Source organism: Chrysoperla carnea, chromosome 1 (genome assembly GCF_905475395.1).
Source record: "Chrysoperla carnea chromosome 1, inChrCarn1.1, whole genome shotgun sequence".
NCBI classification, from domain to species: domain Eukaryota; kingdom Metazoa; phylum Arthropoda; class Insecta; order Neuroptera; family Chrysopidae; genus Chrysoperla; species Chrysoperla carnea.
Window position 1 is genome coordinate 92,520,304 of NC_058337.1, and position 12,670 is coordinate 92,532,973.

Sequence of the window (12,670 nt, forward strand, 5' to 3'; positions counted from 1 at the left end):
AGGTTTCAGAAAATATTTCTAACTTTGTGAATATTTAAGATTATTTGAAATAATTTCCCTCTTTTGTGCATAAAAAGGGGCATTTTTTTATGCACTTTTTTAAGCAATTATAAAAAATCATTATCCCATCAATAATGTACCAAATGGTCTGAAAATGATTACCCAAGGTGTTTTTGGGGTCGTTGAACACGAATCCGATGTAAAAAAATTCTTCGGAGAACCCGGAGACCTGGGCATTCTGATTTCAAAAGCAAAACTTGTTTTTATTTTATAAAGAGCTTGTAATGATCATGAAAAGTAAAGCTGTTAAAAATTGAAAAAATTCATTTTCTTATGATTATTTACTTTGTTAAATGTACAAAAACTATACAAAAAATTCATTTTTTAATGCACCATAACAAGGGAAATTATCTCCAGATAATCTGCAATGTTTACAAAGTACCGTGCCGTGTAACTTAATGCAAAAAACCGCATCACGATCCATCTTACTTTAGAAATATTAGAGGTAAAATGCTAAATTTCTCGTCTATATTTGCCTAATTTGGTCACTCATTCTCATATAGTAGGTTAGGTTAGGTTTAGGTTATATTGGCTGTCCACGAAGGACACACTTGAGCCATAGAGCCCATTGTGACACCATATATGTGTTTTACCACCTTTCCGCAGATAATTTCATTTATCAGCTCCTCAATTTCAGAGGCTGAGTGCACCTCTTTCATGCATATTAATTAAATTAATTCTGTTGCGACGGCGGGAATCGAACCCGCTACCCTCTGCATACCTCGGACGGAATTGGTTACGCCTTAACCAAGTGAGTTAATAGGACGACAATTAGCAAAAAAAAATCGGATTAAATTTCTTGATCAACAGCTACATTTTTTAACAACAGTGTACTTATTATAATAATAATAATAATAAAAACATCATCAATTGATTATAAATTCGAACAAATAAATTTGATATCTTTTAATAAATTTAAAAAAAATTTAAATTGCATACATAAATAATAAATAAATATTACCATATTCTATGTTCAGTCGTATTACAAAAAAAAACACGATGTTAACACCCAATCAAGTCTGACATATTTGATATATTTACAACATTTTTTTCTGTTTTATTTTTATAATACAAAATGTAAAGGCAAATAAATTGTAATAAAAATATCAATGCTCAAAAATTTTACTCTACGTTATTTTTCACGTTTATAGTTCTTTTAGATTGAAAAAACAAATTTTCGTGTATTAAAATAATTTTTGTGTACTGTTTAGATTCAGTATGGTAGGAATAGTCATAAAACCTGCCCCAATGTCTAGTACAACAAAATGCGTATTTATAGTAAGGAAATTAGATCTCGCACAAATTAGATGAAATCTACTATATTTCGGCCAAACTTTTTCAAATTTCGGCAAATGATAGTTTAAGTCATGCTAGAGAAAAGTTCCCATGGTCACAAGTCATGACAATGACAGGATTTCATGTTATAGCTAAATGAAAGTTGGAAAATGTACTCATTTGTGTAATATATGCCTATGTGTGTATAGGCAAATGCATAAACAGATATGTATAACCTTTGTATAACTACATGCATAGGTACGTGTGTTTTTTAATGCAAGAGGGTTGTTTTTAATTATTGTTTTTTTGTTTTTCTTTTGTTTTAGTTCGAATAAGAAGCAGTGTTAAATGTTCAAAGGATCAATAATATGAATTCCAGTTAAGATCAATATTTTCAGCTACATATAATACGTACAAAAATTTTTTTATACAAAGGAGCACATTTTCCAACTTTAATTTAGCGATAACTTGAAATCTTGCCATTTTCATGACTTGTGACCATGGGAACTTTTATTCAGAATGACTTAAACTATCATTTTCCAAAATTTGAAAAAGTGCGAGGTTTAGGAATTGTAAACGACTGCATATTTGTTCAAATATGTTCATCTAATTTAATTCTAATTATAATAATATTCAATAAATTATCAGTGGCTTATATTAAATTCTGGATTTAAATTTTTTCCTCATCCTAAAACTCCTTTGCGTCGATTTTCCGCGGCACTATCAACTAAATTAAATTTGCAAAGTAAACTGAAGTATATTATGGATTGCCAATCTAATAAATATAGATCTATGTTACTAGTTTCCTCAATACGCAATCCAAAAAAAAAAAATCATTTTAAATTACAACAATTTTATTTGATGGGAATTGGTTAGAGAAAATTTAAAATTTTAGAAATATAAACGCTTTTAAATCACTGGATAAAGAATTATGGTTTGTTACATTTTCCACTCGCTATTATACTTTCAGGAAATAATAAATTCATTCTAATCAATAAAATTCCCAAAGGCCTCCTACACACTAACATATTATTCATTTTCCAAAATAAATATATAAAAAAATATCATTTATTTAAAACTGAATAAAATTTGTTTAACGATTCTCTCAGCTTTGTGATTGTGCCTCTTGTTTCGCTACTGCTTAAGCAAAACTCTCTTGTTTCGCTAATGCTTAAGCAAAACATGCAAAAATTAACCAATTAGTTTTTGAGTAGACTATTAACCCTCCATCCACACTCCCGCGGAGTATCCTCGCCGAGTATACTCGCTAAACTTAGCCGAAGAGAAGCACATGGCTGACATCGAAATGGGAACAGCTGTGTACTCTCTATATGTTATAATAAACCTTGTAATCTGAACCAAGCAAGTATTCATGAGAATGATACTCGCCTGTACTCCTGTGAAAGCCTCGCTTGGCCTTTGACTAGGGAAGAAAAATACTTTCTAGTGAAGTCAGATAAGGCGAGACGGGACTCCACAAATATCACCCCCCACATTCTCGTTCCTGGCCTGACTTCGTGCTTCTTCGCGAGAATGTGGGGGAAAACTAATTGTAAGCAAATTTTTTAGAATTTTTTTCTGCAAAACTGAACAACGCTAATTAGTAGAATTTGAATTGCCTAATGGTTCAAGAAATTGCTTTATCATTCGACTTGCTTTATCAACAGACGATCAATTTTGTAATTAGGACGACAAAGTGTATGTTTATATTTATAAACACTATTCTAAAGTACAAAATCCTTGAACCGAACTAATGATCTTCTTACTGAATTAATAAAAAGATGAACAATTCATAAAAAAAATTTGGATATTTGCGCATTATTTCATAAAATTTTAATAAAAATTTACATTTTTAAACAAACTTTATGACGCTAATAAATTTTTTTTAAATTAATTATTAATTACAAAACCCAGTGGTTCGATGAAAATTTGTAGGTACTGTTTCTATAAAATAAGTATGTATTTTGCAATAGACTAGTAGAGCCTTAGCATTGTATTTTAGATTGCCACTTTGTTTTTATTGACTGCAATTTTTATATTTCGAGCCAGATTGAACTCATTATTATTGATGGCATTATATAATGTAGATAACCTAATTAAGTACAAATAAATTATAATTAATTGATCAAGTTCCAAGATAGTGGCATTGCCATTGTTAAGCAACTATTGTGTCCACTAACTTAGGCTTTTTAATTTGACTTCTGTATTATACAGGCTGGCCCTATAGGGTTTGTACAATGCCCCACCAGATGTAGTACAACTCAAAATAAATAAAGTAACTACACTCTAAGTGCGGAAAGCTTTTTTGCTTAAATTGGCTATGTTTATATTGTTTTATAGGACAAAAAATCCCTCTTTAAAAATTAAGTTAATCGCCAATCTATTGACGTAGAGCTTGGGGTGTTTCAAACTCTCCTGTATTTTGACGCCCATGCAAGGTAAAGGAAAGGAAGTGTAGAATATAGATTTAGTTAATTGTGGGCTTAAAAAGTACCCATGCTAAAAATCATTTATCCTTATGGTTTACTCGAAATTTACAATAATAATAAATGGAATCGGTTTCGACACAAAAATTGAACTATGAAAAATTACGTTCAATAGTTTCAATTGTTCTTTACATCTAAATATATCGTTAAAAGAATACTTAAGGGTCCATACCATGGAGATCTAGTAATGAATGAATATTTTATGATCTTTAAGTACCTACTCTATTAAGAAGTAAAAAGTATTTTATAAAAAATTGAATAGTTTTAGTATAATTATAGTTCTAAAAAGGGACAAGTAAAAGAAAATAATATTTCGGAGAATGGTAAGCGCAAATGTATACAATTTGGATTTACAGTTTACTCAAGGGAATAAATAGCATCAAAGGTGATAGAAAATATCTGATTTACACAATTCAACTATATGTTTCTCTTACAGACAATATAATCTCTGAGAGTCCAGTGACAACTTCAACAAATTAATTAATTATTATTTCTTAAATTGGCGTTCTGACCTAAGTATAGCAAAAGAAAAAATGTCACATTAAGTACTGGTTTTCATTTATTACTGATATTGTTGTTTTTGTTTTAACCCTCTAACATGTTATTTTTTAAACTAAAAAATAGCATAACACATAACCCACCAATTAGCTTAAAATTTGATTTAAAACACAAAAGAAAATAGCCACCTTAATTAAAAAAGACAATTTTTTTAAACTGTTTGCACTAGAAAAATTTTTTATATTTTACTTGAAAACATCTACACAATCATTTTCTCGGTTGTTTACCCTCTGGTAAGCGAATCTTGTCTTCATATAGCTACTTTCTCATAGATAACAATATCGCCAAAATATTTCAAAAAACTGTAAATTGATCCATAAAAAGAACATTGTCACTAAGATACACTATACCCTAATTCAAAATACATAATTAATACATAGAATCATAGGTATATAAAAATTAAATTAAATTATAACTTGGACATTTATCACTCAAGTAAAATAGGTTAATTAAATATATATCAATTATAATTCAATCAGAAAATCAAAATTATACATTTCAAAAGGTAATAATAATTTTAATTCTCTCTAATTAGTACATTATAATATTATTATTTATCAGAAAGTCACATAATTATTATATAACAAGATTCACACATTTAGATTTTAATCAATTTTTTTTAAATTTATTTTTTCAGGGCCATTTACAATATAATGATTTTATTCAACAGCCACAACAACAAAATGATCAATTATTGCAGCGTACAATACAAAATTCAACAATAATTAATAAGAGTCATTTAAATGATGGTAAGTTAATTTGTGTAAAATTTATTCAATAAGAATGAGACCATAAATCACAAAACTTGACTTGAATAATATATATCTGTCTGTCAATTTAAATTTGTAATTTGTGATGAATTATTTATAATATATTTCGGTGCACACATGCGAAAAGTTTGTTGTCAAAATAATTCTTTTAGATTTTTTATAGGAGTCATCAAAAATTGATTATTTTGACAGACAAGCGGAAGGACAGACAACCGAAAATGCACTAATTAGGGGATTTTAAGTACACCTATACCAACATTTTGTTCGTAGCATTAATATTTTTAACCGTCACAAACTTGAGACTAAACTTAGTATACCTTGATATATTTCATATATACATTATATAAAAAATACGCGAATTTTTCTTTTGTTTCATTTTTTAATTCGATAGGGTGATAGCCCGTAATTCTTCGTAATTTAGTAAAAACTACCTATTTATGAAATAAACTTCAGAGAAAAAATATATTTTAGGAAGTTAGAAAAGGGTAAGGGGCCCGACATAGTTAATTCGACACTGGCGGCTTTAGTTAAATTTAAGATTTTATAAACACACTTACAGGTTCAAAAACAACCTAAATGATCTACAAGTTAAAGGTCACTATAATTTACTAGGGAATCCTAGCTAATTAATAAAGTTTTGAAGCCACTTGAAATTGATTATGCAGTGATATTCTGACGCTTAAATACACTAAATTTTCAAAGTCTCTGAGTTAAACAATGATTATTAAATTCGATCAAATATCGCTTTGAATTATACGGGGGGCCCTGTAAATATTCTAACGGTTGTAGTTTTATGTGGAGGATAAAAATCTCAGATAAAAGCTAAGACTGTTCGAGTAATGTTAGCAAAAGTTGAAATTTTTATTATTACTAAAAATTACGATAATTAATTTTCGTGGTACCTTATACTACTTGAAATGATAAGACGATAAATTGTAATAAATTTATATTTTGTATTATATTTTACCAAATCAAAAATCATCTTTGAATCGGAACTACGAAAATATTCTTAGTTTATACAGGGATTTAAAAGATTTAAAAGTATTTTTACTAGGAAATTTTCACAATGGCTATCTATCTTTATTGACCTTTTCATTTTTAAGCAATTAAGAAAAATTTGTACATGAATGCAAACGATAATATTTTATTTCTAGAATCAAATTTTGCACCAAACTGGACGCAATGGTCACACTGTAATAATCATTGTAAACAAATTAGAGAAAAACATTGTATAAATCAACAAAAATGTGCTGGGCATGTATTAAAAGAGGAACGCCATTGTCTGCACACAATAAAATGTTTACAGCATCATCGTCGGCGTAGTAATGCACAACCAGGAAATAGTAATCAATCAAATCGTGAAACTTTACGTACATTGCATAGATATTCAAATAATAATGATATTTTTACAACATCATCGCCAACACCAACATATCCTGCATATATATATTCTACAAGACGAACAAATAGACCATTAAAAACTCAACAACGTCAACATAGTACAATTTTACCAACTAGGGTAACGCCAACAGTTACAACACAATCAACGCTATCGTCAACCTTAAATTATAACAATGCTGGAGGTTACACCTTAAACATAAACAATGGCCGATTAACTACACCAAATTTACCATACACTAATCGTCATAGATATCAAGGTTATTCCATGGCACGGATGCAACAGCAACAACAACAATCAAATAGTGCCATTATTGACAACAATAATCGAAATCAATTGAATAATGATTTACATTCCGCACAACATACTTCCGCCCAACATCATCGCCATGATCCAGGACATGTATCACGTGCGTACGATCGCGTGATAAAGCAATCAAAGCATGGTATACGTGGTAATGATAATGCAAATATTACGATACTTAGACGTAGTTTATATACGAAATGGAGTAATTGGACCAAGTGTACTCGAAGCTGTCAAACACAACGGTTCAAACATTGTAAAAAGAAGGGAACATGTAAGAAAAATGTGATAAAAGAAACAGCATATTGTTATGTGGAAGGCAGTCCATGTCATCGATGGATTGCTGATCATTTTGGTATTAATTATGACGACGATAGCGAAGAAGGTAAGATTCCATTTAATTTTTATTTATAATTATCTTTTAAAGTCCTGCTATTGAAGCAAAACTTAATAAACTTTTAATTCTCTTTATACTATATCGTACCAAATAAAATAAGTATGCTTAGTGTGAACTAAGTTGGAATCAAGGGAATTTTAATGGTAGATAGGAGATGTGCCCTGGAGGTAAGAATGAGATAAATAATTTTACGTGCAAAAGCTAACTATTATTATGAGAAAGTATTTAATGTTCAAAAAATTGCAGAGCTATACAAAATAACTTGAAAGGCATGAAAAGACTTTCCAGTATCGTGAAGGAATTCTGTTGCAATCAAAACCCAAAGATGCCCACCCTCTATCAAATTATGAAATATGAAATTCGGAAACAATCAAATATTGTTTTCGACAGTTATTGTCATAACATTTTTCATGGCCACGTAAAATGAATATTCGACGTCGAAAAATTGGCATCACTTAAAAAATTTTAAGATTGAACCCCCTCGTTGGCAGTTCGTGAGTGGAAATTTAAGGAGGTTTTTTTGAAATATATAACCTTCACGCTTAATACTGTTCAAGCTCGGATATTTAACAACATTCCAGTAATGAAGATCGATTGGATAAAAAATTTACTTAGGAGAAAGCAAACAATATTTTTCTTCGGAATTTTATTATTGAAAAATACGGCAAATTGATATTTTGAGACCAACAATATTGGTGAATGATTCACAATACAAAACAGTTCTTCACAACACTCCTCTTTAGAAATAAAATAAACAAATTATTTTGATTCTTGACATTGAATAATTTCATTTTTTTTATCATTATTAATTATTTTTAATTTTAATAAATTAATTAATCCTCCAACCTTGAACTTCACTAGTAACATTTTATTTCTGTCCCTATAAATGAAAAAAATATACCACTAACACGAGTAACGACTAATAAATTAAAAAAAAATTCTCTAAAAGTCTAGGTTTTTTATTTATTTTATTGACAAAATTATCAAGGTTGTTGTATCCATAATAATAAATTGACCTTATGCTTAAAAAAAAAATTTGCTTTACTTCAAATTTTATCATGAACAATGGATTAATAATGAAGTTGCGCTGGTAATGCACAAAATAAATTAAAATAGGATCATCTTATCAGACAGGCGCGTAACATAGAAAATCTTAATTTTTTTGTTTATTCATATTTAAAAGACGCCCCTTCATGATGATCAAGTGTTTGCCGGACGAAAATCTAGTCCCATTTGTTTACAACTGCCAAATTTATTCTTTCATTGTACCAAATAAAGTTTTCTTTGGGTTCTTTGAGTATTTTGAACAAAGGATTTTCCCTAAAATTTACCTTTTCCAAGCTATTAACGATTTAATGTTTGAAAAACCTCAGAATGGCCTTTATCAGGAATGGAAAGCAATGATTAATAATGAAATTACAAGAATTTTAAAATAATATTTGTCCATCTCTACACAAAATTCTCAAGATTAATTATTCGCCTACAGATTATTTCATCCTATGATTCGAGTATCGAGTTTTATTATAAGGAAATCGTATTTTTCCGAATGTACGAAAGATAGGTGATCGGAAGGGGTAGGTAGTTTTGATAGACCTATTAATCGTAATTTCCGGGTGGCCTAATAAATTTATAAAATATTTTTAAAGGACGCAAACGGAAAACAGAGTGTTTTAGATTCCCACAAAATTTACATTCCCAGGCGTGAATTTTTTATATTCTTTCGCAATGTAGACTCATCTCCTAAAGTTAGAACCATTTTTGCCGATCCTCCTTGTATGTTTTGAGCTAATAAAAAACAGATTTTTTTTCCCGTTTTTTTTTTTTTTTTTCAATTTATATGATAAATTTTTTAGAGATTACGATAGCGTTTTTTGTGTATTCTCAGTATTTAATTAGCACAATACTATTCCATTATTAATAATAGTATTTATTTTTATTAAAATTTTGCTTATTTTTGTAAACGGGCCTATTGTATTCAAAAAGTAGTAAATAATAAAAAATAATTTTTGTCTATTACAGAAGATTATGATTACAAAATCAACTATGATCAACAGTATGATTATAAAACTGACGACATACCATGGAATTTACGGAGCAATTGTGGTATTGCATTAATATCAAATTCATATACATGGCCAATGTTACGAATTGTTGGTGGACATGCGAGTGTAAAAGATAAATGGCCCTGGCAAGTAGCGATTATGAATAAGCATAAAGTAAGAACAAATATTTAACATTATTTTTATAAATATCCTAATAATAATAAGTTAATGTCACTTTACCCATTCATAAATTACGCATAAAATCGTGTCTTCTTCAGTGTCTCTGAAAAACTAAATAAAGAATATCCATGCAAAAGAAGGACACCTCAAAACTAAAAAAAACCTATTGACAGTCTTTTCCACCGCCTAAAAATATTATAAACAATAAAAAATAAACTATTGAATGAATTGATTGTTTTAACACCCTGTGTATACAGTGTTGAATACCAGTACACATATTATTATACCCTACATATAAAATATATCAGAGTATAATAAGTTTAGTTCCAAATTTGTTTCGCTTAATAAAATTGATACTACAAACAAAATTTTGATATATGTTCATAAAATCACCTAAATATATCATTTCCGTTTATCCGTTCGCCCGTCACCACGATAAACCCATGGGTGCATACCTTGCGAACCGTAGAGATAGAACAAAAAATTAAAATTTTTTAAATTCTTAGAAATTTTGTCGAAATTTTCAAAGAACAAGTGAAAACAAACAATTGAATGCGTTAATTGTTGAAATACCATGTATAGACATTGTTGAAATACCATGTGTAGAGTGTTGAAGAAGCAATCGTTTGTTTTTTGACGTCAGGTAAATAAAAAAAGATATAGCCACACACACATAACTGATATTCTCATACTAATACATACTATAAAATTTGTGTACTACAAAAAAATGTTTCAAACAAAAGTTGTTTATTTTGTCATAAGGAACATTTTTTACGTTTAAACTTTTGTTCTATCTCTAACGGTTTACAAGATGGGTCCTACGGACCCAAGACCCTATTGACCTATGTTGCTCATTTACGAACTCGACCTTACTTTTTACGTCCTGAGTACGCTATAAAAATTGCATCTTGATATCTCTTTTTGTTTTTGAGTTATCGTGTTGACAGATAGACGGGCAGACGGACAGGCGAACAGAAGTACAGACAACCGGAAATGAACTAATTAGGTAATTCTATGAACACCTATACCAAAATTTTTTTCGTAACATCAATATTTTTAGGCGTTACAAGCTTGGTACTAAACTTAATATACTACATGGTATAAAAAATGGCCGCTTTTTTATCTTTCATGAATCGCTCTTTTTTTAAACTTATTAATAAAAATAATACAATCACTGACATTTTCCTCCACTCGCTCTATTTTTGCGTTTCTTGGAATATGGGTATTTGAAAATTTTTTCACAGAATATTTACCCTTTTGATCCCTTTAATGTTATTTGATGGATCATCGAACTCACTATTTGAAGCTACCTATAAATCTTCAAGTTTTGTCCTAGTTTGCACCCTTGCAGGAAAACTATCATGTTTAAGAGAAAGTGTTTCAAATAATAGTTTTTTGTTTTCCCATAAGAAATCTCTCAGAATTTATTGATGTTTTCATTGTCTATTTTCTTACTGTTCCAATGTAATGGTAATGGACTTTTTCAAAATTAATTAGAGACACCTTTATTTAAAAAGTTGAAGTTATTCATGAAAATCAGTGTGTTATCCAATGGGTTTGTACTTATTATATTCATGTATTATTGATAAATGTAGGTATTTTAAATGTAATTCCTTTTTACGTTAAGTAACAATCTATTTTTATTATAATTTATCGCATTTATTGAATAAAATAATATATAAGTGTATGTTTTCGGTAAAAATATTCAATTTTTACGATGAAGATGATGTATTTTCAAGGTATGATCTTTCACTGAGCACTATTTGTATAACTTCTCCTGAAACAAATAACCTTTAAAGTTTCTTAAGTTTATAGAAATAACAAAAATGACATAAAAATGGCAAATGATTTTGAAACACTGTTGTCGTTCGCTACTAACAACCATTTTTTTCTATTAACAGTTACTTTTTTAGGTTTGACTATAAAGTAGTAATTTTAGATGAAAAAAGTGTAAAATGAGTAATTTTTTTTTTTGTACTTTAACCTGTTGGCATTTTTTTTAAAAATATATTCGAAGGTGCATAGATCAAAATCTACATCTAACTTGGTGCCGCTATAGAAACTTTGATCATTGCTATTGGCCAAATAGGCTAATTATAAGAATGAATCCAAGGTACCTATGAGATGCCCGTCTTTGATATACACATTTGCTGGAAACATTCTATTGTATCTATAGATGAAAATAACTTACTTTAGAAGAAAGATTCCTAGTGATCCTTTGCTCTATGAAAAATTAAAACAAATCCATCCCACGGGAACCATACATTTTAGCGGAATAAAAAGTAGCGTAAGTTAGCCGGGATAAGAGTGCTATTCCAGACTATAATCTATCTCTATGCCAAATTTCATCCAAATCCGTTCAGCGGTTCTGGCGTTATTGAGTAACTAACATCCTTCCATCAATCCAAACTTTCACGATTATAATATAATATATCAGATATGCTATTACATTACTCTTACATTATGTTCAGATGGCTCCCCCATGAGAGTGGCAACATCTATCTGGATAAAATCTCTCGGATTTACGTGGTAGCATGTAAGTTAACATTGCTAATATTGATTTGTTATAAACTTATAACCAACAATATTTTTATAATTGAAAAAAAATTACAATGATAGTTGCATTTGATTTCTTAAATTCGCCTTTCTACACTAACATTAGTTGCAACGGAACTCTTCGTATGACTATATCTATTCAATAATATTTCTAAAACTTTAATACTATCGTTGCAACGGACATAGAAAAAGGCGTAGCAACAAATGTTGAAACTTAATTAAACCCAAATTATGTAATAACAAATTTATTGTCCGTTATGTAGATTAGTCCCCAGTTGACATTCACTCGAACCTCAACGAATAATAATAACTCATATCATCCATCAAATAAACGCTCGTATTTCAAAAGAGAATATACATTATATATGGAATCTTTTTTTTTTCGTATTTATCGGAAAACATCTTAAAAATATTTTTATATTCATTTCGTTACTATCATATTTTTTTACGACCCATTTTTATGGAGTTGTGTCACCGCCATGTTTATAATTAATTTTTTACAGTCTCGTTTTTATTTCTTTGTTTTGTTTTACTGACGTTCATATTGTTATAAAAAGATTTCTTGAAACATTGAAGCGAAAATTTCCATCAATTTGGATAATATAATGACTACATTTATATAATAATATTTTACATTTCGAATA

General features: G+C 29.1%; 1 protein-coding gene across 1 annotated transcript in view; it reads left to right on the forward strand.

Annotated features, from left to right (window-relative positions):
* LOC123293753 overlaps nucleotides 1-12,670 on the forward strand; it is a 34,610-nt gene that overhangs the window by 17,248 nt on the left and 4,692 nt on the right. The window contains exons 2-4 of the mRNA XM_044875062.1: nucleotides 5,017-5,128; nucleotides 6,304-7,236; nucleotides 9,268-9,464. Coding sequence (XP_044730997.1) covers nucleotides 5,017-5,128; nucleotides 6,304-7,236; nucleotides 9,268-9,464 — 1,242 coding nt within the window. The remainder of the gene's footprint in view (nucleotides 1-5,016; nucleotides 5,129-6,303; nucleotides 7,237-9,267; nucleotides 9,465-12,670) is intronic.